Source organism: Tenrec ecaudatus, chromosome 12, assembly GCF_050624435.1.
Source record: "Tenrec ecaudatus isolate mTenEca1 chromosome 12, mTenEca1.hap1, whole genome shotgun sequence".
Taxonomy (NCBI): domain Eukaryota; kingdom Metazoa; phylum Chordata; class Mammalia; order Afrosoricida; family Tenrecidae; genus Tenrec; species Tenrec ecaudatus.
In genome coordinates this window covers 124,386,714-124,413,156 of record NC_134541.1, presented here as the reverse complement: position 1 = coordinate 124,413,156, position 26,443 = coordinate 124,386,714, and the positions used below count along the sequence as shown (strand labels likewise).

General features: G+C 60.7%; 1 protein-coding gene across 1 annotated transcript; it reads right to left on the bottom strand.

Moving 5' to 3' along the window:
• Positions 1–591: 591 nt before the first annotated feature.
• Positions 592–25,215, bottom strand: SBK1 (SH3 domain binding kinase 1). Its single transcript, XM_075564658.1, has 4 exons — positions 24,371–25,215; positions 5,945–6,177; positions 4,656–4,858; positions 592–4,018 (listed from the first exon to the last, which is right to left on the bottom strand). Exons 2-4 carry the CDS (start codon positions 6,168–6,170, stop codon positions 3,194–3,196), a joined length of 1,254 nt encoding a protein of 417 aa, XP_075420773.1. The 5' UTR covers positions 6,171–6,177; positions 24,371–25,215; the 3' UTR covers positions 592–3,193.
• Positions 25,216–26,443: the final 1,228 nt, after the last annotated feature.

Here is a 26,443-nt window from a genome sequence, read left to right as displayed (position 1 = left end):
AGCCGGGGGTCTGGGGCTCTTACCTCCGAGCCTGCACCAGCTACAAACTCAGTGTCTGCCCGCACCCATGGCTAGCACGAGCCCTCTGGGCTGTCTCCGGGCAGTCTCTCCTGACCCTTCCAACCCTGACAGGTGCAGAGCCTGAGATTGGGCTGCGTCTGTCTGTCTCCACTAGGCTACATGCTGCATTGCTTTGCCCCAGCCCCTCGCAGAAGGCCTGTCACACGGCAGGCAACCACTTGGGAAGGACTGGCTCTGTGGCCTGGAGGCCCCCAAACCACAGAAACTCAATGCCAGCAAGGTGACCTTGACTCAATGACCCTGTAGGATGGGGTAGAATGGCCCCTGTGGGTTTCTGAGACTAACTCTTTATGGGAGTAGAAAGATTCGTCTTTCTCCTCCCGAGGAGTGGCTAGGTGGTTCAGCACTGCTGACTGCAGTTGAGGGCCCAGTGTGTCCCACTGCTGCCCCACCTCTCTGGGAGCAGCTGACCTCAGCCTTGGTGGATCTCCCCCATGAGATCCAAAGCAAGCCCCTCCCGCCCAGATAGACCAGCCACTGAGTCATCATTTTTCTAAATTTTTGTTTATTTTATAGCAATTGTCATGATTAGAGAAGTAAATGACACATTTAAAAACCTTCTCAGGGCCAGAGCACTTACAAACACAAGGTGTGTGTATGTGTGGGGGGTGTCTCAGCAGTAAGACACGAGGTCTAGGGCTGGGATTGTACCCAGGATCCTGCCCCGGGTTCTGAGCCACCAGGACTGTCCCACGGGCCGCAGTGTGGGCCCTGGAGCATCAGGTGGTTGCCAGGTTCTGCTCAGTGGGACCTGGTGGGAGACCCACCAAAGCTAGACCTGCGATTGTGATTTGGCCTCCTACCTGGGGTGGGGGTCTTCTTGCCCCACAGACCAGCTCTTAGGGGCCTCTGGGAAGCACCGAAGGACAGGGGGCAGTGTAAGGGGTACAGGGGGAGGGGGCGCTGGGATGCAGGTTGGGGATGACCCAGCCTGCCTGGGATGGGACAGACACGCACATGCTCGCACACAGAAATACACACGGTACCTTCACAGAATTGCTAGAATTTTTGTTTGTTTTTTAATTTTTAATTTTTCCTATCTACGGTGTTATTAGTTTTTTGCTATTTATTTTTCTTCAACTGTGACATAAACTGAGGTAAACATCTGTGACCAACAGCTCTCCTAAGGGGCAACGGGTCCCAGCCCACCAGTGGGGGGTGGCAGCGGGAGGAGGCCTGCCCTGAAAAGGGCAGCTCAGGTCTCAGGTCCACCCCTGCCGTCTCTGGGCCTCTGGGAGGGGAGAGTGGGGGCTGGGCTATACAACTAGATCCCTTCCCAACTCCTAGATACTACAAGGGAGAGAGCTCCCCAATGGGGTCTTAACACAGAGAGGGGGCGCACGGAGACGTCTACTGCGGGATCTCTCACCCTTCTTATTGCCGGAGAGATCAGGATGTCGAGAGGCCTAAGGCAAAAGGAGAAGTCCAGGTTGGGAGAGGTGGACCCGGACAGGCTCCAGGTGGGCCAGGGGCAGTGATGGGGGGCCTTCTCTGAGGACTGGCCTGTGGCAGGAGGGGGTTTGCTACTTGCCTGGCATGTGGAGGGTCCTGATGCCTGCTGGGGGTAGGGGTGGGGGTGGGGCTTGAGGGGCGGGCACACCCAGGAGCATGGGGGCCAGGCCCTGGGACACCGCACACTTTGTAAACTGGGCCCGGGCAGGGCAGGGGGACCTATAGCCCTTTTGCGCGGTGGAAATGAGGGGGGTGAGGTGGGGGCTTCAGGCCTGAGGGTGAGCAGTGCCCCCCCTAAGCCAGCTTGGCCATCAGGAGCCCCTTAGCTGCCCCAGAACCCCAGGGGGAGGCCCTAGTAGGGGTGGCCCAGGATAGTGGGTGGGACACTGCCAGGGGGAGGGGCAGCTTCGCCCCTCTTGAGGTTATTGCGGGGTCCCAAGCCTCCACGAGGGCCTTGGACCAACTTCAGATGCCCCCACACTGGGTTCCCTGAGGGGTGCGATGAACCGCAGGTCTGGGAGCCCTCTGGAAGCTGCCTGGCTGGCCTTACCAAGAGGCCGGATGAACCCACACATGAGCCCCCTCCACACACACCTGTCCACATCCCCCCCCCCCAACTCATTCTGCACACTCAGTACCAGGGATTTGGGCAATGAGAGCTAGCCGGGCTCAGTCTGGCTTGGAAGCCAATATATTTGCTGGACCCGACTGACTAGGATGCCAGGAGACCCTTCTCACTGGTGGACACCATCTCACCACGCGAGGCTGAGGTGGCTCTGGGTGGGCCAGGGCAGCAGGGGCTGGGTGAGCCCTGGGCCAGGAAGGTGCAGGGAGCCTGGGGAAGGAAGGTAGGTGCTGAGCCCACCCTGGGTCTGCACTCCCTCGTCTGTCCTGGGGATGGGTGCAGGGGCAGCTGAGGACCCCTGCCCTGTGTCCACTGAGATCTTAGGACAGCACCCCACCTCCGTGTGTGTGTGTGTGTGTGTGTGTGTGTTTTCCCTCAGAGGCTGTGTGGTTCAAGGCAAGTTGCCCTCCTTCCTGTGTCCGAATCAGCAGGGTGGGGGCGGGGGAGGGGCCGGGGCCTGCACACACGTATGAGAACACGGAGACATTTGCTACATCGCGCAGGGGCGTGGCCCTCTGTCCTCTCAGCAGAGTGGCAGGACAAGCGAGCAGCCCTGGCCTGCACCCTGGCCCTGTCTGCCAGGGCCCTAAGCCCTTCTCCCTCTGCCCAACACTGGGAGTCCCTTTCTGTGCCCAGGGTGGGGAGGGGGCAGGGGCTGGGGCGAGCCTGCGGGGTTATCTGCCTAGCGTATTAGACCGGGCGGCCAGCCAGGGTGTCCTAGGGTCAGAGACTGTCGGGGAGTTCCTGCCCCCAAGTTCCCTAGTTCCTGGTGGCTGGCGCTCCGAATCCTCGGACCTGCGCGGGGCGGGGTCCCCCTCTTCTGGGCCAAGACCGTGCCTGCCAGGCCGGGCAAGAGGTCTCACCAGCCCACTGCGACCGAGGCCGCGGGGCTGGGGGGCCGCCTCCTACTAGTCTACCACTCCCTCCCAGTGAGGGGCGCAGCTCGCTCGGTCTCCCGGCTGCCCAGGGGGGAGGGGGGCCTCGCGGACCCCGCCTGGCTGCTGCCCGCTGCTCCGGGCCAAGGGCGCGGGCGGCTCAGACGCAGATCTCGATGGCCGTGGCCAGCACCACCTGCCCCTTGCTCTTGTCCGGGCGGCCGTCCGTCCTGCCCGGGGGCCCTGGGGGCGCCAGGCCGACCTCGGGCACCGGCACGGGCACGGGCACGGGCCCGCCGGTGGGGGGCGCGGGCCGGGCGCCGCTGCTGCTCTCGGTCAGCACCGTGCGCTTGAGCGGCCCGGGCGCCTCCAGGCGCAGCGGCCCGGCGGGCGGCGGGCGGTCCCCGGGGGCGGCGGGGGGCTTGCGCGCGCGGTGCGAGGGCCGGCGCCGCAGCTCGGAGGTGAGCTCGTGCTTGAGGAAGCGGAAGACCTCCTTGGCCGGCCCGCGGCGCTCGGGCTCCAGCGCCAGCAGCCGCTGGAACATGCGCAGCGCGGGCTCGGTGAAGCGGCGCCACTGGGACGGCAGCCCGGGCAGGCGGCCCCGCTGCCAGCGCACGAACTCCTCGAAGAAGGCGTCGGCGCCCGACGCCGCCTCCCACGGGAAGTTGCCGGTGAGCACGCAGAAGATGAGCACGCCGAAGGCCCACACGTCCACGCCCGTGTCCACGGCGAAGCCGTCCGCGCGCCCGGCCTGGCACACCTCGGGCGCCGTGTACGGGATGGTGCCGCTCACCCGCTTCACGCGGCAGCCCACGCGGCGCGTCATGCCGAAGTCGGCCAGCTTCACGCGGCGGCACTCGCGGTCGAAGAGCAGCACGTTCTCCGGCTTGATGTCGCGGTGCACCAGCTGCCGCCCGTGCATGAAGTCCAGCGCCAGGCCCAGCTGCTGTACGCAGCGCTTCACCGTGTCCTCGGGGAGCCCCACCTGCCGGGCCGGGGAGAGCCACGCTCAGGGCGCCGCGATCGCGCCTGCTCTCTGGTGGTGGCCCAGCGCCCTGACCCAGGCGCGGGCTGTCCTTCCCACCCACATCCACCCCGCCCCGGTGCTCCTGGCCCCAATGACTGCGTGCTTGGCCTCAGCAAGGCGCTGGCGTCAGCCCAAGTCACCCATCGGGACACGGAGGCTGTACACCACCTTGTGTGACCAGGAAGTGGCAGGGCAGTGGACTGGCTAACTCCAAAGCTGGGGTGCCCACGCCTCCACCTCCCACATTTCTCAGGGCCACGGTTTCTAGGGGCTCCCTTCCAGGTGGACCGGATCCCCCAAACCCTGTACCCCAAGTTCTGAAGCTTCCCAGGAGGGTCCTGTAGGGCCTTAGCCCATCACCCTGTCTGCCAGGTCTGAGCTCCATGGGTCATCGGTCATCTGGTTCCAGCAAAAGGTCTGTGTTCCCCACCAGAGGTGGGCAGGACGCCTCTCCCCGCTGACCCAGGTCCTCAGGAGGGCCATACTCCATAAACGTGTGTGTGTGTGTGGGGGGGGTGGTGGTGGTGGTGGTGGTTGATGAGTGGTCTGACTCCTCGTCCCCGTTACACTCTGGGGACCCGAGCACCCCAAATACCTGAGGAGGGATGATGTCGAACAGGTCCCCGGCGGGCGCGTACTCCTGGGCGAAGACATAGCATTCCTCGGTCTCAAAGACCACGTCGAAGACCTTGATGATGAAGGGGCTGGAGGACAGGCTGGTAGTGATGCTCACCTCCCGCAGGAAGTTCTTCAGCTTGGTTTTGCTCTTGTTCACAAACTTCAGCGCCATTTTCATGCCTGGCAGGGGTGACTGTGGTGACGAGCCTGTCTCCCCTGCACCCCTGCCCCATAGCCACCCACCATGGGGCCTCCAGAGGGCCTGACTGGCCCCATCCTACTGGGAGGACCTAGAAAGGGGACATGACTTGCCCAAGGTCAGGCCAAGTTGGGGATCAACCGAGCCTCTTACTGGAAGTTGCCCTGCACACCCAGCCGGCAGCCCTCTGGGGGGGCAGAGGTGGTGGGTGCCTTGGTCTTGTTCCTTCCAATACCCCAGCGCCTACAACAGAGTCTGGCCAGCGGGCACTCCACAGACGCCTGGGCACGGTGAATGGATGAAAGAAACGAGACACAGAGGGGAGGGTCTGCAGGCACCTGCACCACCACCCCCAGGCCCATAGCCTTGTGCCGGACACGTGTGTCCACAGAGCATGTGCATGTCACACAGCCAGTCTCCAGTCCTTTACATGTACAACTTCTTCCTTGTAATGACCTGGCGAGGTTGACCGGGATGTCCCTCCAGTGTGCAGAGGATGCTTGCTACCAAGGCACAGAGAGGCCGGGTAAGGTATCCGAGGTCACACAGCAAGCTAAGTGTCCTGTGGGCTAGGTGTACACCTCTGAGTTCTCAGGAGCTGCAGGATGTTAGCTAAGTGACATGATCTGTCTGGGTCTCAGTGTTGTCATCGGAGAGGTGGCGGTGGCTGTGGGGACCTCACAGGGTCATTGCTCACCCCCCCCCCCCGCCGTCTAGCGCCGTGTCCTGTTCCTGAGGCACCCTGCCCTCAGTTCTGTGGCTGCATGGTGCCAGCTATACCCATCTGTTGTTGACTCTCCCGATGCCGCTGCCACCAGATCCGACTGCCCCCCCCCCCCCTGGAGCTCTTGTCATCCTGGGCACGTCCCACAGACTCCCTGGCAGACCTGAGGCAACCCACCTTCCCATCTGGTTTCTCTGTCCCAGGTTCCTCCCTTCCAGGGCCTGCCCAGGCTCTGCCTCCTTATCCGCCTTGGTCCCGTAGTCCCCTCGACCTGGGTCACTCACTGCCTCTGGCTCCAGGCAGCTGAAAGACCTTAAACTCTGCCCCCCTTGCAGACACCCACCTGTGCCCTTGTAGGCCACCAGGTCCACCTTCCCGTAGGTGCCCTTGCCCAGCTCCCGGACGAGCTCATAGTGCTTGGTGACGTCGCTGGCAGCCAGGGTGCGGAGACTCAGGGCTTGCATGTCTTCGGTGAGGAGAGGCACGGCGGCCCCCGGCCCGGGGGTGGCCCCCGGCCCACAGCAGGGCAGGGAGCGGGCCGGTTCGGGCTCTGGGCAGCTCACATTCATCTTCTCCCTGTGGCGGTGGGGCCAGGGTGCACATCAGGCCAGGGGCCCCTCTGCCCCGCTAGCACCCAGGCGCAGGGTGACCACCAGGGGGCGAAAGCCACCTTGGCTGCATGGAGTCCCAGCAGACAGTCAGTGGCTACGCCTGCCTACACTCAGCCTCCCTGCCCGGAATTGGTTGGTGGTGACTTCTAGCAAGGACGCTGTAGGACGGGGTAGAACTGCTCGGTGGGCGTTTCCAAGGCTATACCAGAGAGCCTCGTCTTTCTCCTGCTGATAGATTTGAGCTGGGGACCTTGCATAACCAACAGTGCACCAGTGTCCCTGGGGACATAATACCACCACTGCACACGGCCTGAGCCTTCTAGCCCCTCTCTCCATTGCAGATGACACCTCCCCCCCCCCAGGGCCACAGGACTACAGCGAGGCCCCGGGGTCCCTGGCCCTCCGTCACAGTCACGGCTGACCTCTTCATAGTGTCTTCACGGGCTGGAGAGGCAAGGCTGTGAACTCCGGCCAAGATGTCGTCTTTGAAACCCCAAGGAGCAGTTCTCCGGGGTCGCTGTGAGTCAGCATCGACTCGATGGCAGTGGGTTTGGGATGTCTACTCTAATCCCAGGGGTGGCACTCAGCACCCTCAGAAGCCCCACCCCCTCAGCCCCGAGTAGCTCCAGGGCTCCAGTTGAGAGAAAGCCTGATCGGAGCTTGAGTCCCAACACAACCCCTTGCTAGCTGCAGGTCCAGAAGCACGTCACTTCCTTCCTTGGTGCCGCCCTTTCGACTCTCGCAAGGACATGGGCCTCGTCCCCGAGTGGTACAACGGGGACTGGCGAAGGGCACTGCCAGCGTCACGGACTGCCAGGAGGACAGACACCTCAGTCTTGGGAGAAGCACAAGCAGAATGCTCCCGAGAGGGGAGACTTGGCCTCACGTGCGTTGGGCTTGTGGTCAGAGGACGTCATGCTGGGGAAGTACTGGGGCAGCAGAAAAGAGGAAGGCTTTCAAGGTGATGGATGGACGCAGTGGCTGCATCGATGGGCTGGCTCAAACGTAACCACTGGGAGGACAACGCGGGACCAGGCAGTGTCTCCTGTTGGGCACGCACCAGGGTTGCTATGAGCTGACAGGCTGGCACTAACAGCAACTAGTTGGAAGGTTGTCAGATGTACGAGGAGAGGGGGTTCAGGGCGCTGCCAAAGTAGTTCACAGCCTTGAAAGGCCTGTGGACCAGGTCTTGTGTGCACAGCCCGGGGGTCTCCATGAGCTGACATCCCAAAACTGTGTCCACTAGATCTTCCTCCCCGGGGCTGTCTTAAGGACTAAGCCAGCAGACGTTAGCAGATGCCAAGCACTGCCAAGTGTCTGATGCTGCGGCTGTCGCAGTTACCTGCAGGGTCGCCTGGGAAAGCGAGTGGCCCCACATGCCGGGGCTGAGGGCGGGGGGTTGCCCGTGGGCCCAGCACCCTCACCTGGCCTAGGAGCTCCCCGCTCCAGGCCCCCTCTTCCTCCACCTTCCCCTTTATGCTCAGCACGACCCAGCCTCCCACTTCCCAGCGAGGAGGGAATATCAGTGTGGAACTTCCTGGCCTCCCACCCGGCTACAAATGGAGCTCCATCTGCACCGTCCGCTCAGCTGGCTGGGGGAGGAGGTGCCCCCTCAGCCTTGGCGCCCACCCCTTCTGCTTCCTCGGGAGCCTGCTCCCCACCCGGCCGCCCACCCTGCCCCTCCATTCATGAGCAAGCTCAAGTGTTCCCCCTTCTACTAGGGCCTTCCCACCCCACCTCCCCCCTCTCCCTCCCAGCCCATTCCCCTAGGAACAAACACACACACAGACAGGAGTCTGTCAGAAATGCCACATAGTGCCTCAGGGTCTGGTCGGCAGCCGGGCCAGCCCCACCAAGTGCTGCACCACCCCTGACCAGGCCCCTGTTCTGGTGTCCCCAGGTAGCCTGACCTGGGCTGGACTGCAGTGGGGTGATATCCCCCTATGGTCCTCTCTCTCTGGTTTTAGAGCCAGTGGTGGCTGCCTCTTCAACCCCTGTGGCTGCCTGGGTGACACAGGATCCTGAGGGGGTGTGAGGCTGCGGCAGGCAGCCAGCCCCAGGGGTCACAAGCAGGGCTCCCCCCCTGATGTACTTCCCCAGGGGCTGGGTAAGCGGGGCACAGGGATGCAGACACAGATGCACACGTGGTGGCTGTTCCCTCCTGGGGCATGACCCTGTCAGGCCACTCGGGCTGTTTCTACATCCGCAGGGCTCTGGACCAGCCCCTCAAAGTGCTTGCTCTCCCGACACACCTCCTTAGAGTCTAGGGCTGGGATCCTCATCCCTTACTGTGACCACGCCCCGCATTGCTCTTCCCAGCTCCTCCCCCCTTTCCTGAACAGCCTGGTCTCCTCCAGGATGCCCATCCTTCTGGCCCCTGGCAGGTGCTGACCCTGCCTCTGCTGAGGCCTCACCCCCTGGTCTCTACACCGGGTAGTCTCTCCTTCAGCCCCACTGCTGAATGTTCTGTAGCGGTCCCAGCTGTGTCCGTTCCCATCAATACTTCACCAGCTGGGTGGGGACAGGCAGGGACTGGGTCAGATTCAGCTCCCACCCTGACCCCCCTACCACTCTCTGTTCCTCCCAGCATCCTTTTTCCTGGGGCCTCCTGTTTCAGGCTTATTCTCTGCAAACTATCAGCAGGAGACCACGACTTAATCCACAGCCATCCCTGCTGCCCAGTGCTCCCCGAGGGGCACCCTGCCTGACCCAGATACCATGCACGTGGCGGCTCAGGAGACACCCGGGAGCCGTGCAGCCACGAAGGACGTCTTAGCTCGGCGACCTTGAACGAGTCCTAGCACTCCTGTGGACCTCCGTGTCCTCTTCTGTACCTTACAGACAATGGCAACAGAGCTGTCATAATGAGGGTAGAGGACCCTGCATGACACCTGATGTGGGCCAGGTCCCCGCTGAGGAACCTGTTTCATGCTCACCTCTCTCAGAGGTACGTCCGAGGGGCGAGGGATGACGACACGAGACCAAGTGGCTCGTCCCAGGTCACACAGCTCCCCTTGGGATTGGCGCCAATGGGGATGCGGTGATTTAAAAAAAAGGGGAGGGGGTGAGTTCGTTATGTTTCCAGGGCAGCTTTACACACAGGTTCAAGTTCTGTCTCCATGCAGTGCCCTGTGCTGGGGGAATTCCTTGCAGGGTGGGATGGTTCTCATCCCTTCCACTCTGCTGGTTCCGTGTCCATGCTTCCAGTGGCCGGCCCTGCCCTCAGACAGTCTGGGGCTTAGAGTCATTGCTGACTGCTTTGAGCTCACAGAAACGAGGGCTCTATAGAGGAGGGCTGTGTGCTCGCGTGGGTGATGGTCTTTATTTTCTGACTTCTTGCACCACTAACAGGGGACCCCAAGGGGTGATTTCAGCTCAAGGTTTAAAGCATTTATCTCAGGGCGATTCCCTGGGCAGCTCCTGTGCCCACACCCTGCCCCGCCAGCCTCAACAGGGGTGGTAAGTCTGCGTTTTTAAGAACTGCAGGCTCTGCTCCACTTTCCTCCCCTTTTGTCAGATCCGTCCACGGTGGCCCTGATCAGAACACCTGCAGTGGCCGCCAGGAACCACCTAGTGCTTCTGGTCTCAGACTGGATGAGGCCCTGGTTTGTCTGGTACACTAGTTTCATCTCAGCTTCTGACTTGCTCCTTTCTTGTTTTGGTTCCAAATGAGTGGCCAGGAGTCGAAGGCGCTACTTTTAACCACAAGGTCTTTCCGAGTCCCAGTGCTGGCAACAGCATCTCATCTGGCCTTCTTGGCCGTAGCAAGGGCACTGCATCTTACAGCATCTCACCTGGCCTAGGCCTGGGCACTGCACACATCGACTCCTTCACCCCTCGTTAGCGATCTGGTGCGAGGGTTCCCCGGCTCGAGTTCCAGGTCCAGAGAGTGAAGTCAGGAACGTCAACCTCACTTGGAGCTACAAAGACCGGGAGGCACCTCTGCCATGGCGGCACTGTCTGTCACCTCCGCATTCATTGGCAGGAACGCTGTGGATGTTCAAGCACCAGGGCGGAAGCGGGTGGGCGTGCCGGCTGATTTGTGTGGGCTACCGTTGTGGTTGGCATGGCACCTCCTCTCATTGCCTTTACCCCAGCTCTGTGTTTCCATGGCCCCGGGGGAGTCCTTGATCTCCCATCTGTGTGGCAGAGGGTCCCCCGGGCATCTGGTTCTGGCCTCTGGGCCTCGTGTTCTGCCACACACTGGAAGGTCCGCAGTGGGTGTGGGAGAGATGCCATCCACCCTGGGTTCCTAAGCAAGCACCTGCCTACCACTTCCTGCTGGCAGGTGGCTCTGGCTGGGTGCCGCCCTGTGAAAACGAGCTGACCCGTGACGTGACTCGAGCCTACGTTTAACTTCCCTCACCGCATACCACGTGGGCACGCATGTCTGCACACCGGGGCCGCTGGACAAAAACCTCACTCCCTGCTTTCAAGGGTCCCCAGGTCCCAAGATGCACCCTTGTTTTGCTTAACAGCGTCATCGATGGCAAACTTATTTATTATCAAATCCATCCGTTAAATGCCCAGTCCTGCAACTCTGCCCAGCTGGGCAACTGCCCTTGCCATTCTGCGCTGCCTTCTCTGTCACTGATGAGACCCAGAGCCCCGCCTGCCCTCCCCGAGGTCCAGGGTCGGCCCCTTGCTGTGGCAGAGAGAGCCAGCAGAATTCTCGCTTCCCTTGCTGCACGCAAAGTGGTTGCAGGGAACTAAGGACACTGCTCAGCCTCCTTGGGGCCAGGTTTGGCCATGTGACGGGTGTTCTCCAATGGAACACCAGCACACGGGGTGCCCATCACTGGCCGGCTGGGGCGGTTAGGAAATGTGCCTGGGTTCTCAAGTCTTCTCCTGTAGACAGGTGACTCCAGCACTCCAAGAGAGGACAGAGCCACAAGACAGGAGGAACCCAAGAGCCCCCCCCGACCCATGATTACTGTATGGAAAGTCACCTGTGATGAGAACCATCTGTTGGCGCCTTACGGAAACCAGACGTACCTAAGTGTCCACTGTTAGGTTGCTGAAGTCCAGCAGGTAGCACTGCCCTTATCCAAGAGCCGTGCAGTGAGTGAACCAAAGAACTGAGACTGGGACATGGCCTGCCAGCTGCCTAGAATGTGCCCACGGAGCTTGACCAGGACGGGGACAGCACTGGAGGCCACATCCCGAAGGTCCAGCTCCTGGGTAGGTGCAGGGGGACCAGCTTGTGAAGATGGGTCTGCCTGCTGGGTGGACCTTGGTGAGGACTTCTGGGTGTCAACTATGTGCCACGGCTGTGACTGGATTAACAGCCGCAACAGCCAAGGCTGGGCCGCGGGTGCTGCTGTTACTCTCTCTGTTTTCCGGAAGGGATACTGAGGCCAGAGGGTCCACGTAATACCCCACGATCCATAGCTAATCAGGAGCGGCGTGGGGAATGGCATCCAGATGGTCAGGTCCATACCCCATGCTCCCAGGCACCCCGGCCCAAAAGGCCCCTGCAGGCAGAGCCAGGCACAGTTCAATCCAAATCGAATGGCTCTCGGAGTCACGGTGGCACAGAAGTGAGTTCTCCGTCGCCAGGGGTGGAGAAGCCCCATCTGGTGGGGCATCGATGGGGAACAAGGCCGGACTCAGAGATGTCACTTGGGCCTCCCTGACTGGGATGGCAAGATGCTCAGGGCCCTGCCCAGGGACCCTCCTTTGGGTCACAGGCCTGCGCTTCGTCCCTCGCAGGGCCAGCGCCAGGGGATCCTTAAAAACCATCCTGGTGTGGAAGAACACGGCTGCTGCCTGTTCCTGGCTGGGTCCCCGCCATGCGCGGTTCAGATCATGAAACGTCCCCGTGAGAAAGCCAGGCTGGGAGAATTTCAGGCTTGGAGGTGGGGCAAGGAGTCCCTCTCTCACCTGCTACCCTTTGGCTCATCTGAGGAGTGAGGGGCCTGGAGTCACGGGCCCTTGGTCTGCAAGACCGAGTCAGCTCCCGGCACCCTCTCTCTGTCCCTGTTCCTGTCTCCACGCTCTACCCCCAGTCCTTTCTATACAGAGAGGCAGAGCAACAGTCTAAAAGCCAGCTGTGACCCAACCTGGGCCTTCCGTACCACTCTCTGTGGTTTCTTGAAGGGGCCCCTGACCTTATTCAGGTGACGGTCCCTCTGTTCTCAGTCCACGTGGTCCACAGAGTCATCTCCACCCTGGCGCTCTGGGTGGGGGAGATGTTGTGGTGAGGTGCCAAGGGGTGGATTCTGACACATCGCGACCACATGCACGGCAGAACGAAACACTGGCCGGTCCTGCGCCATCCTCACAGGCGGTCCCCTGCCTGAGCCCGTTGCCACGGCCACTGTGTCAACCCATCTCCTGAGGACCTGCCTCTCTTCCGTTGCCCCTCCACCTTACCCTCCTCCAGGGACTGGCCTCTCCCGACAACATGACCCACGCGTGTGAGACAGAGTCTGGTCATCCTTGCCTCCAAGAGCCCTCTGGCTGGGCTTCTTCGAAGTCAATGTGTCGGTCTCCTTGACCCCCTGGGGTGTTTAGCCCAGTCCCCAGGTCACTGTGACTGGCTCCGGGATGCACATGTGACCCACTGAGAGCCAGCCCTCAGTCCTTGGCTAGAGCTGGGGACACAGCCCTGGAGCTGCCAGGCGCTGGCTTTGCCACTGTGAGGAGAGAGCCTGGCGGAGGGTGAAGTAACCCAGGGTAGAGTCGAAAGCCGAGTCCTAATGATCTCGGCACCTGCACTCGGAATGTCTGTTCTGAGTCAATCAGTCAATCCACTCCATTTCCTCTTTGGGTTACATTGACCGAGCGGAGTTTATGTAAGTCCCAGATGAGCACCTGGGCTTGGGCTCAGGCACTGTGCTGGCTGCTGGTGGGGGGCAGGCCCCGGGTGGGGGGACAGCAAGGGCATGCGTCTAAGAGTAGACAGACAGGTAAGCATGGACGGGGACCATCCCCAGACGGCTGCATCCTAGTCAATGTACTTCCACTTCCGGGGTGGGGTGTAGGGTGGCTTCCTGGAGGAGGTGGGAATTAGGGTGGCTTCCTGGAGGAGGTGACCCCTGAGTGGGCCTTCAAGGGCACCCACAACCCAGTAAGAAAACCCCAGGAGTTTTTCAGCTCTTTGAAAGCGAGCCCCATGTCTTAATCATCTTGCTATTCCCAGCGCGTAGCCAGGGTGTGACAAAGGCGGTGAATAATCCTGTGTTTGGGAAGTTGTACCTTTTTATAGCTTGGCTTTTCCTGAACGTGACCCTGCGGGCTCCTCGTGGCTTCTCCTCCCGTTCTACAGATGCGGAGACTGAGGGCCCGCGGGGGACCGAGAGCTGCGCAACCCCATGACAGTCCGTGGCTGGGCGGGGCTAGAACGCCCAGGCCCTGCCCAACAGCACAGATGGGCGCATGCCTGTGCGTGGCACAGGCCACTGGGAGCAGGGGGGCTGTGGGGTGCCTGAGGGAGACAGGTGAGAAGCCCTCAATAGCACAGAGGGACATGATGCGCACAGATAGATAAACCCTGGTATCACACATGCCCTTAAAAACAACGAGGAGCCTGGCACCCCCCATGACACGGACAAACATCAGAGGACACGACATTCATCGAAGTTAACGATAAATAGTTCACAATGTCATTATTTTGAAACAAGGGAGGAAAAAAGCGTTTTTCACGCCAAAGGAAGAGATGTTGAAGACTGCAGTGGGGGCAGGGAGACAGGAGCAGCATCAGGACGGGCAGGAGGGAGGGGGGATGGGGGAGGCGGGCAGGAGTCACAGACACACAGAGGGGGGACTGAGGGGGTTCCTGGGGCACGTGTCCCTGTCCTGAAGCAATAGGCTGTGCAGCTATGAATGGTATGTTTTCTTTGTATGTTATAGCTCACAAAAAAGGGGAGGGGGAGAAAGAATAGAATTAAAATTCAGAGAGAGGGTCCCAGGCTTAACTGCCCTCCAGAGTCTTTACCCATCAGAGGTCAACACTGGTCCGAGTGGGTGCACGAGGGGGGAGAGCAAACCGGACACCGACCTCAGTTCTTGCGTGATACAGAACTAGTTCTAAACAAACAAACACCTGACTGGTCATCACTGAGTGCTGGCCGACACAATGCTGGAAGGTGACCCCTCTGGTGGCCACGACAATGCCCTGGGGTGTGAATAACTGGCACGAAGACCGCACAGGGCCAGGGTGGCTGTGAGCCAGAGCTGCCTCTGGGGCCCGTGACAATAGAGGTAAAACGGAGGCACGGGCAGCTCATGCCACTTGAATGCCATCCTCTGCCCAGGAAGTGGCAGGTGGACACTAGCCCGGGCACTGGCCTCTGGTCTCCAAAAGCTTTACCCATGATGCTTGACTACCACTAAGACCACGATCCTTCACGTTCCTCATGTGCCAAGGTCATGGGCGCTGTGGCCATTCATTCCATCTTCATAGCAATCCTGGTTCGTAGACAAGGGCTCTGAGGCTCGGGGAGGTTCGGCAACCGGCCCAGTCACTCAGCCAGAGAGTGGCAGAGCCAGGAGCTGAACCCTGCGCCTTCCCCTGGCCTCTCATTCCTTCCCTACTCTTGGTCTCTGGCCCTCAGTCCAGGTCTTTCTTCCCAGGCCCTGCTGTCTCCAGCATCACAGGCATGGACCGCATCCAGGCCAACCCGGCACTGACGGCCAGGCTGGGTGGGCCAAGAGGGCCAGGCATGGAGGAACTGCCACCGAACGTCAGGGCTGGAAAGGTGCACACGGATACACTGCCACGTGTAACGCCAAACCCCTACTTTTGCCTAGCATTTTGCTATACTACAAAGGATGCTTGTACAAAAGTCCTTGCTCAGCGTGCAGCATGGCTGGGACAGTGGGGCAGGAAATGGGGTTTCTGGGGCAAAGGGTGAACGCTAGGGACTCTAGTCTGCGGCTCAATGCCCCCTCCCCCCAGGGCTGGGCCACTGGCCCCCGAAGGGCCTGTTGGAGAGGACGCTGGCTGGTGGGCTTGTGGCTGTGTTCTGAAGGCCTGGGAGAGGCCAGACTGCCCCTGGTGTTTATTTAGAACGTTGCCTGGAAATGGGGCAACGTAAGAAAGAGATAACGTGTGTATTTGTATATACAGGTCATGATTCTGGACTACAGCACCGGAGATTCACAGGGATGTTCCCCATTCACGCTGGCCACAGCCTGACGTCAGCCTCTCGGCTCCTGCGGTCACCTCCGACTGCCCCTGACAACCTTCCCCCAGTCTGTTCTTGGCACGGAAGCCAGGGGACCTGTCAAAACCCAACAAGATCACCTTCTCCACTGCTCACCAGCTTCCCAGCGTCCTTCAAAGTCCCTCCCTCTGCCCCTGGCACTCTGTTGCCCGCTGCCTGGGGGCCCCTGGGTGGACCTCTGTTTCCCTAGCTAGCCACCCAGTCCAGTCCCTCCAAGTTCATCTGGGGCTCCTTAGCCCCAGACGCCACACTGTACAACGCACCTCCCTTGACATCAGCTGAGACCCTGTTGCCACACCTTCATCAGGCTGGTCTTGTTCGCAGCTAGCTCTGGGCCTGGCAGACTCGGGGCCGGCCCACTGCTGGCAAGCCCCCTCGGTTCCGGGCCACCCTTCGGGACAGGGAAGAACAGACCGTGGGGTTTCCTCGGCCGTAAACACTTGGGGATGCAGATTGCCGGCTGCCACGTCATTCTCTCTTGGAGGGGCTGGCAGGTCCAAGGGCTGCTGCTTTCTTGGTGGGCCGCCAGGTGCTTAATCACTGCTCCACCAGGGCTCCTCGCACCCCCAGACTTCACTGCCAACAGGCTGATGCCGACTCACAGTGACCCTGTAGGGCAGGGTAGAACTGCCCCTACCCTGAGACTGTGACTCTTTGCGGGAGTAGAAAGCTCTGTCTTTCTCCCAGAGTGGCGGATGGTTTTGAACTTCTGGCCTTGCCATTGGCAGCCCCACAAATAGCCACCACGGCTCCTAATACTACAACCTTGTTGACTGAGTGCAGGGACGACCGAGTCTGGAGAGAGGAGGGGGACCCGGGTGAATGGAGGCAGTGCAGGAATGGGACTTCTCCCGAGGGTGACGCTCCTGGGCCTGGGGCGTGAAAGGATCCACATGTGGTTTGGGAACCAGGCAAGGCCAGAGGAACATGCCTGTGAGCTGCACCCCTCTGCCCATAGACCCAGATAGTCAGGACTAGCCCAAGAAAGCTGCCGAGTCAGCGCAGGCCAGCCCTGGCGCGGGCAGGCGGGAAGCCCTCCCTCTCTCCAGCCAGCACCTTCCTGGAAGCATGGCCTTGTGGCCGTCTAGCTTCATATAGAAATCTGTTTCCGTGGATGCTCTAAGTGCCGGGGATGGGGTGGAAGCTAACCTGCCCCTCTGGCATCCCCAAGAGGCCGGCAGGTAGTTGGAAAGGCTCTGCTGTTGCCTCTGGTCCCCAGAAAGGTCTGGCCACCCCTCCTCCATCTCCATTTTCCATTGCATGATAGGGACTAATCTAATGACCCTTATCCTTTTAGGGGTCACCAGGGCCTGGGGGTCCTCTTGCTTGAAAGTCCACAGGAGCTTCTAAGGGACGCCTTGTCCTCCCCTCAGACCACATGCCACACTCTTTTCTGGCCCAAAAGGAGGAGGAGGATAGTCTCAAACTTCTCCCTCCTCCTTCCCCTCAGGGTACAAACCCCACCTTTGGCCCTTCTTAGCGGGGGACTTGGGGGCAAGGGATGCCACTTCCCTCAGCCTCGGCTTGCTGGCTCCGGTAGCGATGAAACGGGATGACTCACAGTGTGTGTGGCAGAGAGGACATGCTCCGGAAGAAGTTGTGTAACAGGGCCCGGGACCTTGGGCTGTCACCAACTCTGCAGGTGCTCTGGGGTCAGGCCGACCTTTCCCCATGCCTCAGCACTTTCCCTTCCGGGGTTGGGGTACGAGCACTTTGGCTTGGCCAAACCCCTGGACCTGCTGAAACAAGGGCTTCTGGGACAGGCTTCCCGCCTGCCAGCTCCCAGATGAGGGAGTCTGGGATTCAGAAAAAAAACAGGCATTGGCATTTTCAGAACGAGCAGAAGCTCTAGACAAGCCTTGTTTCTCACGCCCTCCTTCCCCCAGGGCGTCTGGGGTTCCCCTGACACCTGTGAGGCTCTGCCTTTGGCTCCGGGCCTCTGCCTCATCTGCCCCTCCCAGCTGGCACCCAGTCCACCCCTTCCCTGGGGCACACCCTTGGTGGTTATTAATAGTCCGAGATGCTGTCTGCCTGCAGCTGGTGCCCAGCCTCTCGCCTTCCCCAGCAAGGCCCTAGGGGAGGCAGGCACTTGGGCTTCTTGCTCAGGGCCTGTAGCAGCCCCTGCAGAGCTGGGGACACCAGCTGGAAGACATGCCCTGATGCCTGGGTTCAGTGGGGTGCCCTGAGCTTGGGGTCCCACCCAAGTGGAGTATGCCCAGAGGCCAGGCCCACGGACAAATGGCCACAAGAGGTGGCTCGGTGGGCAGAGGCTCCTGGGAGAAACGGGTCCCTTCCTTGGTTCCTCTTTTTTGAGCTCCTATAAACCAAACTCACTGCCATCGAGTCGATGCCGACTCCCAGGGCAGGAGGGAACTGTCCCTGTGGGTTTCTGAGACTGTGACTCTTTAGGGGAGTTGAAAAGCTCCATCTTGCTCCTGTGGAGCGGCTGGTGGATTCGAACCGCCGACCCTGCAGTAAGTTGCCCAACACGTGACCATCATGCTGCGAGGGCTCCAATGGAGGGATTAAAAACAACAAACACCAAACCCATTGCCATCGAATCCATTCTGACTCCCGGCCACCCTCACCTCCGTTCTGCCCCCTACACCAACCCCACGCTGCAGAGGTGCCCTGCTCACAGGATGTCTTGGCTGGGATCTCTATGGAAGCAGCTGGCCAGGCTGTGTCCCATGGCCCCACTGGGCAGGTGGAACCCAAGCATTTGTATGGCTCAAGGACCAGCCGGGAGGCGAGGGCCAGAGAGCTGGCCCAGTTGCTGGGTGCAGGGCCTGGAGCCCCGATTCAAACATTCCTGGCGGATCTGGGTCACCGCCATTCCTAGTGTCGGAGCTTTGGGTAAGTCATTCCATCTCAATGGGCCTCCCTTTCCTCGTCAGTGAAACGGGGATCATAACGTTGCCAGTCCTGGTGCCTCAGTGACAGTCAGCATCCGTGGGCATTTACAGCACAAGCCTGTTGGGGCGGCGCTCAGTTCAGCTGTGCAAGGGATGCGGGCTGGGGGCGGCCCGGAGAAGCATAGGGGTCTTCAGGGTAGTGTGACCTGTGGGAAGCAGAGTGCCAGGCCTTTCTCCTGAGGCACCTCTGGGTGGGTTCAAAGGGCCGCTCTCTTGGCTTGCCGTGGAACGCTTCATTGTTTGTGCCACCCAAGGGTCCTGGGAGCCTCCCAACCACCTTGGGAGGAGCTGACGTGCTGATTCCTGTCTTACAGCCTAGGAAACCGGCTTGAAGGGAGAGGATCGAGTGCCGTCGTCGGGGCCACACAGCTGGAGAGTAGGTTGACCTAGGTCCTGGGCTTCAGGACATTTGATCGACACTTGCGGGCACCTACCAGGGCCTGGAATGCGTTTGTGACCCAACATCCCTGCCCTTGGCAACGTATCCTGGTTTGGGTTTGGAGCCAGGAAGGTGTCCTAAAGGGCAAACACATTAGGCAAGAGGTCAATGGGTCGGGGGGGTGGGGGTGGTCCCACTGTGGGGACTTGGGGGAGATGCCTCTGAAAGACAGGGTGAGTGAGGGTCCAGTGGCAGTGTGCTGGGTCCTGGGGCTCCCAGTGGGGCGGGAGGAGAGATGAGTGTGGAGGTAATCAGGTGGTGGCAGGTCGTGCATGGCTTGAGGACTCTGGGTGGGAGGGAGCTGGCACACTCCAGACCCTGGCCCTGAGCAAACCATTCCTGAAGCCCCACTGTGTGCTGGGCCCTGGGAGGAGAGACCCTGGCCTGGCCCTGACCTCAGTGAGCCTGAGTCCATCACTGACCGTCCCAGGAGGGTCCCCGTGAGGAGGGGCAGGTGGGAAAGAGGAGTGATGTGTAGGGGGCAGTGAGATCCGGTCCTGGAGGAGCCTCGGGCTGGCCTGGCGCTCTGGACACGTGCTATGGGGGAAAGGGAGGCTGGGGCAATGTTATCAGCGGCAGACCCAGGTGCCAGGCACTGGGTCTACAAACACTCGCCCAAGCAGTCCCCACCATGACCCGACAACCAAGGCTGAATGTCATGCCATCCTGGGATGGGCCAGGGAGTGGTACGGGCCCAAGGGAGGTGACACATGGTATCCAGGGTCAGGTAACTGGGGCCAGAAGTTGATCTGTTCCCCGGAGCTGTGGGCTCACTCATTAGCTGCAGGTACATGTCCCCCACCCCCGAAGATACCTGGATTGGAAGCTGTGAGCGCCCTGAGCTCGGGAGACTAGGGCCTGTGCTCAGAGCCATGAGGGGTGTTTCCTGCTTTGGTGGCAGCCCAGCAGACTCAGCCAGCCTGCTGGGGAGCAGAGAGGGGGTGGGGAGCTGCTCCAGGCCTGCCCCAGAGCACTGGGCAGCTGTCCTGCCCGCCTGCCCTGAGGGCCTTTGCCCAGAGGCAGCTGGCACATTCTCTGCGGCCTCTCCTGTGATGGGGAAGGCGCAGGGAGGGGGTACTAGGGCAGGGGTGGTGGTGGCGGTGGCTAATGGCTAATTGCATGTGACTATCCCATGTGGGTGTGGCGGGTGGGGGGGGACAACAGTGGTCACTGTTGAGTGCTTCACCTGCCATCCAGTCATCTAACCCAGCAGGTCCCTACCTGTGGGTCCCAACTCCTTCGGGGGTCGAACAACCCATTCACAGGGGTCGTCCAAGACCATATTCTGTCCAAGACCCTATTTCCGATGGTCTTAGGACCCGAGACACCACTCCTCTATCCATCTCCAGGTGGGTCTGCCCACCTGCAGATATGCCCACATACTGGGTCACCACAACAACAGGAACTGCATTAAAGGGTTGTGGCATTTGGAAGGTTGAGGACCGCAGATCTAACCCATAGGATCCCAAACTGATTTCCCTTTCAGGGGAAACAAAAAAATTACTCAGCACTTCCCTGGCAACGAAAAGCCTTTGTAAAAATATAAATAAGTTAATTAAATAAAAACCACACCCCATCATAAAGTGTAGGTATCTGCTTTGGTAGCGAACCCCCCCCCCCCGCCCCTGAATTGTCCTAGCACCCCCTTTGCAGCAGCCCTAGGAAGCAGGATTCAGATTCCCAGTCTTCATCAGACTAAACACACAAGGAAACTGGCTTGGTCCAGGTCACACAGCGTGAACACCAGAGGCGGGATTTGAACCCAGGTATGGTTGTGCCTGGTTCCCCTAAGCCCCACTCCAGCGTGCTCCAGGGGCCTCTGGGACAGGGGATTCAAGCGTGCTGTCCTCCAGGCTAAATGAGCTCGCCATCCAGTAAGGAGACCTGCCATGGAAAACATTCCCAGTGCTCCGTGGTCCGAGAGCAGAGGCTGAGCTGGGAGTTTGGACCCCCCCCCCCCCCCCGGGCCTTGGCCAAGCTGTGGCGGTGGGGGAGGTGGGAAGGAGCACAGGGTAGGTAGCTTAGCTGTGCCCCCACCCCACCCCCCATCTTTCCTGGCCTGGAAGGGGTCCTGGGAGTGTGTGGTGGGAGTGGGGCAGAAAGCCTCTGCTTCACCAGGCAAAGCCTAGCACCTGGCCAGCTGGGCTGAAGCTGAGGAAAGCATGGGCCCCCATCACAGCCAGGCAGAGCTCGGCCAGGGCTCTGGAAGGACGCTCAGACTCTCCAGCTTTTGCGTCCCCTGTGAACTGTGAGATACTGCCCCTCAAAGACTCCGTCCTCGTTTTAGGGGGGACAGTGCCAAAAGTTCTAGCCGTCCCCAGACTCTTAGGTATGGAAACCACTAGGGCTTAGCTACCTGCTACCAGTGCTCCTTTGCTTGACATCCTGTGTGCCCACCTGTGCCAGGACCTTCCTGGACACCCACTCAGTTCATCCCTGTTGACTCCAGCAAGTATGTATCAGCCCAGCACAGTGAGGTGACCTGTCCAGGGGCCACACACACAGTGGCTTGACACAGAGTCAAGCCCAGAACCTGTGTTCTACCCACGGGCCTGGGCCATGCTCAGAGGCCAGGTCCGAGTTGGCCCCTGGCCCGCACATGGCAACCGTAGGTTTTATGAATGGCCAGAGAACACAGAGATCTTAGACTGGGCACAAAAGTCGTGGCCCTGACTCCCTCCCTCCTGACCCAAACTTTGAGCAACTTGGACTCAGTCTTGGGAAGTCAGACTAGGAGGCAGCTTAGCACTGAGACCTTCTCATCTGATTTTTCTTTGGGGGGGGAGGCAACTGAGGTTCAGAGAGCAGCCCTCTCCAGAGTCCTTGAGAAACCCCGGGCCTAAAACCTTGGCCTGGCGGCTCCTGGGCAAAGCAGGGCAGTGAGCCTATCTATACCTCTGGTTACTGGGGCCTTCCAGTGTGGGGCAGGGGGAGGGGCTTGCAGGGACCTGCAGGCCTGCTTCCCCACCTGCCCGGAAGCCCTGCACAGGCCTCCTACCCTCCGCATGTTCCAACTTGGCTGAGGGAGAGGCAGGGCGCACTGGCTGTGCAGAACACGCAGGATGAAGGTCTCCAGCTGAGCAAACAGGTCCCAGCCTCCACCCTCTACCTGAAAACCCAGATGCCTGTAGTCGAGGCCAGCAGGCCCACCACCTGAGTGACCAGGCCAGGTGGGACTGGGGCCACTGTGAGGGAGCATGCCTTGTCCAAAGGTGAGCAGAGCCTCTGATGTTTGAAGTGGACCCCCAAATCCCCATCTGTCTGTAAAACCGCCCCCTGCCTTCCCGCCCCACCTCCCACCCCCATTTTAAAGAGCCAACCGGAAACGCAAACATAGAGGGCACTGTTTGGGCCAAGAAAGCGCGTCTTGTGTTGGCCTGGTCACTGGTCTCCACGTGCGCGCTCTCTCTCTGGTTCAACAATGCGGATGCAGCAGGAACGGGGAGAGCCAGGGCCCTGTGTCCCTCCTGGAGCCCAGAGTCTAGACGTGGAGGTCACTGTCACGGTGCACACGGAGGGAGATACCTGGTACTGTCTCCAAGTCAACCAGCCCACAGCCGACCAAGTCAGCTCCCTACTGTGTGCCAGCCCAAGTCAACGCAGGAGGGAGGTGGCGGCAGGGACCTGCTTCTCAGTGTCCCCCAGAGCAGGACCAGCAAACAGGAAATTGCCAAGGAGTGGGGTTGGCAGGTGAGGAGGCAGCAGAGTCAGGAGCTCCAGGAGCTCGGGAGGGTGGGAGGAGAGGACCCTGGTGAGCCGGCATGGGGCCTGACTGCACGGACCCTGAGCTCTATTCTTGAATTGATGGGGTGCTACTGCAGGTCGTGAGGAGAGGGGGTCACAGCCCTGTGCCCTGCTGGCATCCTAAGGGTTCTCCCTGGTCGCAGTGACTCACAAACTTGGCTTTGTGTCCTACTCCCTTGCCTGTGGGTCCTAGCACCGGGGCTCTGGGGAATCCATTTTAGGGGGTAGTCAACTTGCCTTGGGGCTGGTAGGGCACACCTGGGTGCCTCCAGCGGCCCAATGTGGACCCGTCTCTGTCCTACTGGGAGCGGACCGAGTGGCTCACTCTGTCATGATCTCTAGGAGAGGCCACATGCTTGGCCAAGGTCACCTCAGGGCAGCTGGCTCCCGCGCAGCCTGTGCCAAGGGCAGCTGCATCGACTGTCCTTGACTTTGCAGAGGGGGCTGCCACAGGGACCCCTCCCTGATATCTCTGGGTCACAGCCTCCCCCACCTCAGTCAACGTTGGCACAGCAGCAGGTGGGGAGGGGGCACTGGCACTGGGAGCGGACCAGTTGTCCCAGACTTAGAGGGGTCCCCAAGACTGCAGCATGGTGATCAAGTGTAGGGTCAAGAATTGACCCCTGGGCCCGGATCAGGTCCATCTCAACTGGCCCAGCCAGGCATGGCCTGAGCAAACTGAGAAGTCCCGAGAGGTCCAGGGAGGAGGCTGGCTGAAGTGGGGGAGGGAGGCTGGACCCCAATGCCTGGCACATCCCAGACACTGGATAAAGGCTTCTTAAACCAATCCTGGGCTTCGCTTGCTCACTCGTCCAATGGGGTCAGCCTCGCTGCCTGCCTGCAGGGAACTCGGAGAGAAAAGGCTGGGTAAGGCTCGGTGGCAGCCCAACTCAACACCGCCTGGACCTCTGGTCCACAATTTCAGGGGACAGCATCCCCTGAGCCCCTCAGTTTCCCCACGAACTGCAGGGCCTGGGCTTCAAGACCTCACAAGGGCTGGGTTAGGGTACTGTTTGCATGCTGCTGGAAAGCGGAAGTGAGAACCTACCCGGTCCCTTGGCTCCTGGGGCAGCACCTGGACCCACCCTTGGCCTGGTCCCCCAGCTGAGTGTAGTTAGGAGAGGAGTGTCTGAGCCCTGGGGGGCCAAGGGGAAGAGAAAGGTTCACTGACCTGAAAAAAAATGTCTTCTTCATCTAGAAATCTAGAAACACCCCCTCCCTCGAAACCAACCCCTTACTTTGGGGGAGGGCTTTCCCCTTCTGTCTTACAAGAGCACAAAGTAAGATCTGGATGGGGGGCAATGGGACCCACAGAAAACAAGGGATTCCCACCAATGCTTTCCAACACGTCCCCCCCCCCTACCTTCTCACAGACAAAGACAAACACCCAAAGCTCCTGGCAACACCCTAGCGCCACACACTGCAGGCAACCTCACCTGCTCATACCCCCAAATCCCATCCTGGGTGCGAGGAGGGGGCTTCATTTGAAAAGTCCACCGGTCCTGGGGGGCGGGGGTTTGTATACACGGAGGACCGAGGGTCTGACGCTCCAGGTTTGCAGCTTTTTTGGAGGGGTGGGGTGGGGTTCTCTACCCGCTTCTTCAGTCTCTGGGGCTTAGGGGGACTCCACCACACCAGCACCCCTCTCCGTGGGGACAGGGAGTCCAGGACAAACCTCGGGGTGAGGGTGGGGGATGGGAGAGGAGGAGGGGGCGGCTCCTCCAAGCGAGACACAAAGAGACGTCCTTCAGCCTCTCAGCTCCATGGCGACGCTAGGGAGGGGGAGCGCTCACCCGGTATTCCCACCCCACCTGCAGGGCTAGGGGCCTCGGCCTCGGCGACGACGGCGGCCACTCACCTGCTGCCGCCCCTCACCTGGGCTTGGCTTACCTGGGCAGGGGCCGTGGGGACGTCGCGGCTGGTGGTCTGGGCGCCGTCTCGCCTCCGTTTCCTCAGCCCGGCCCCAGGGGCTCAGGGCGCCGCGACCATGGACACGGGGATGCGGCGGGGGGCCGCGAGGGGCTCAATGGCCTCAGTCCCGAAGCTTTGAGGGAGTCCCCAAAACCCCTCGATGGTGAGGGGTCTCTCGGTGTGCTCAGGACCCCGAGAGTTGGGAGGTTTGTGTACCGGAGTTTGGGGGGTGGGTCTAGGACCCCCTGATCTAGGGGCGTTCCGCGCTGGGTCTTCGCGTCTTGAGGTGTGGCGTTGTAATGACCAGGATCTGGGGAGGGGGTCACCGCAATCCCGGAGGGGGGCGTCTTAGGTCTTGGGGGCCAAGGTTGAAGAGGGGGAGTCTTCGCGGTACCATAGGGGGTCGCTGTCTCCGGAATCAGGAGGGCGTCCTGCTTTCGCCGGCTGGGGAGTCGCTCTGCGCTGGTTCTGGAGGGGGGCCCGCTTTCTTGGGGGTCGCAGGGTCCTAGGCGTGTCGGTGGTGGGGGATCCCGGAGCTCCCCGGCTGTGGGGGTGCGGGGGGCTTGCAGAATCGCGGCCACCGGCAGACGATGGGAGGAAGCCCCTCACCCGCTGGGGGGCTCTGTGGCCGCCGCTACGAGCAGCCCGGCCCTGCGGTCCCGGACCCCCGCCCGGCCCGGGCTCTGGCTGCGGCTCCCGTTGCTGCTCCGCCCGGCGCTCGGGCCCCGGCCCCGGCTCCCGCCCGGGCTGCGCTCCATGGCGGCATCGCGGCTCCGCCCTCCGGCCCGCGCGCACCTGCCCGCCGGGCCCGCAGCTCCGCCCTCCGGCTCGCGCGCCGCCGCCGCCCGCCCCTTTGTCCGTCCCGCGCCGCGCGAGCGCGCCCTCGCGCACGCGCACTCTTCCCGCCGCGCGCCGCGGGGCGCAGGTCCGCCCTCCAGCCGCTCTGGGTCCTAGCGCCCGTGAGCTGCCTCCCAAGCCTCCGCGCCCCGTCTTTTTCTAGGTCAAAGCCCACGGGGGGAGGAGGGGGGAAGAGAACGAGGTTAGAGAGGACTCGGGGGAGTCTGCGAGGGTCACCTAGTCCAGCCTCCTGGCCCCTGAAGGATCAGACTGTCCCTGTCTGTCCTCGTGGGGCGGAGCCTGTGTCTCAGGCTGTTGGAAGCTCTATAATCGCATATGCAAGCAGGCATGCACCTACCCACCCACCCATTTTCGAGAGAGACCCCAGAGACTAAGAACCTACTCAGAAAAGGCCTAGAGAGGGACAGGGATAGAGTCAGACATTGAAATGCTCCCAGTCCTCCCCCCCCCCCCCAATAAGGAAACCCAGTTCAATGCCATCTCCTATAAGCCATGTCCTCTGGTCCCCCCAACTGGGGAGTTTGGTTTCCCACAATGCAATCAAGTTTCTACAGACTGCCAGAAGAGCAACCCCATCTGTCGTGGAAGAACCACAGCCAGCGTGCTGTTTAGAGGTGAGGACGTAGAGGGTCACTATAAAACCCGGGAGACCCTCGATGAGATGGATGGACACAGGGCTGCAACAGGGGGCTCAGACATAGGGATTGGGAGGGCGCAGGACCAGCCTGTGGTTGGTTGGTGCCACACAGGAGCACCATGAGCCAAAGCCGACCCGGGTCACCCAGCAAACACGACAGTATCATCCATACAGGTGTATCCAAACAAGGGTTGGGGGTGCGGGGCAGAGAGTAGGGGAGCAGAGGTAAAGGGGAACTGATATCAAGGAGTTTTAAGAAGGAAGAGCATGGTTTGAAACGGATTGTGTTCGCAGTTGAACAATGCTGCTTGTTGTGATTGAACTATGGAGTGATAGGATAGCTGTATTAGCTCCCAATAAATTGGTTTTGAAATATATATAGATATAGCCAGCAATGAAAGTGCCCCTTCCCTGGATTCTGCAGGATGGGAAGGGGGCATACTTTGCCAGTGGACACAGCCATTCACTGCCACTACTCATTAGGACCCTCTAGAGCAGGATAGAACTGCCCTGTGAGTTCCCAAGACTACAGCTCTTTACCGGAGTAGAAAGCCCTG

Bases quoted from the DNA above. Each gene is read 5' to 3' on its own strand.
- SBK1 (XM_075564658.1), bottom strand. From the start codon at position 6,170: ATGAATGTGAGCTGCCCAGAGCCCGAACCGGCCCGCTCCCTGCCCTGC. The intron at 4,859-5,944 runs GTGGGTGTCTGC...CACCCCTGCCAG, and splicing joins GGTGGCCTACAAGGGCACAG to GCATGAAAATGGCGCTGAAG. The intron at 4,019-4,655 runs GTATTTGGGGTG...CCGGCCCGGCAG, and splicing joins TCGACATCATCCCTCCTCAG to GTGGGGCTCCCCGAGGACAC.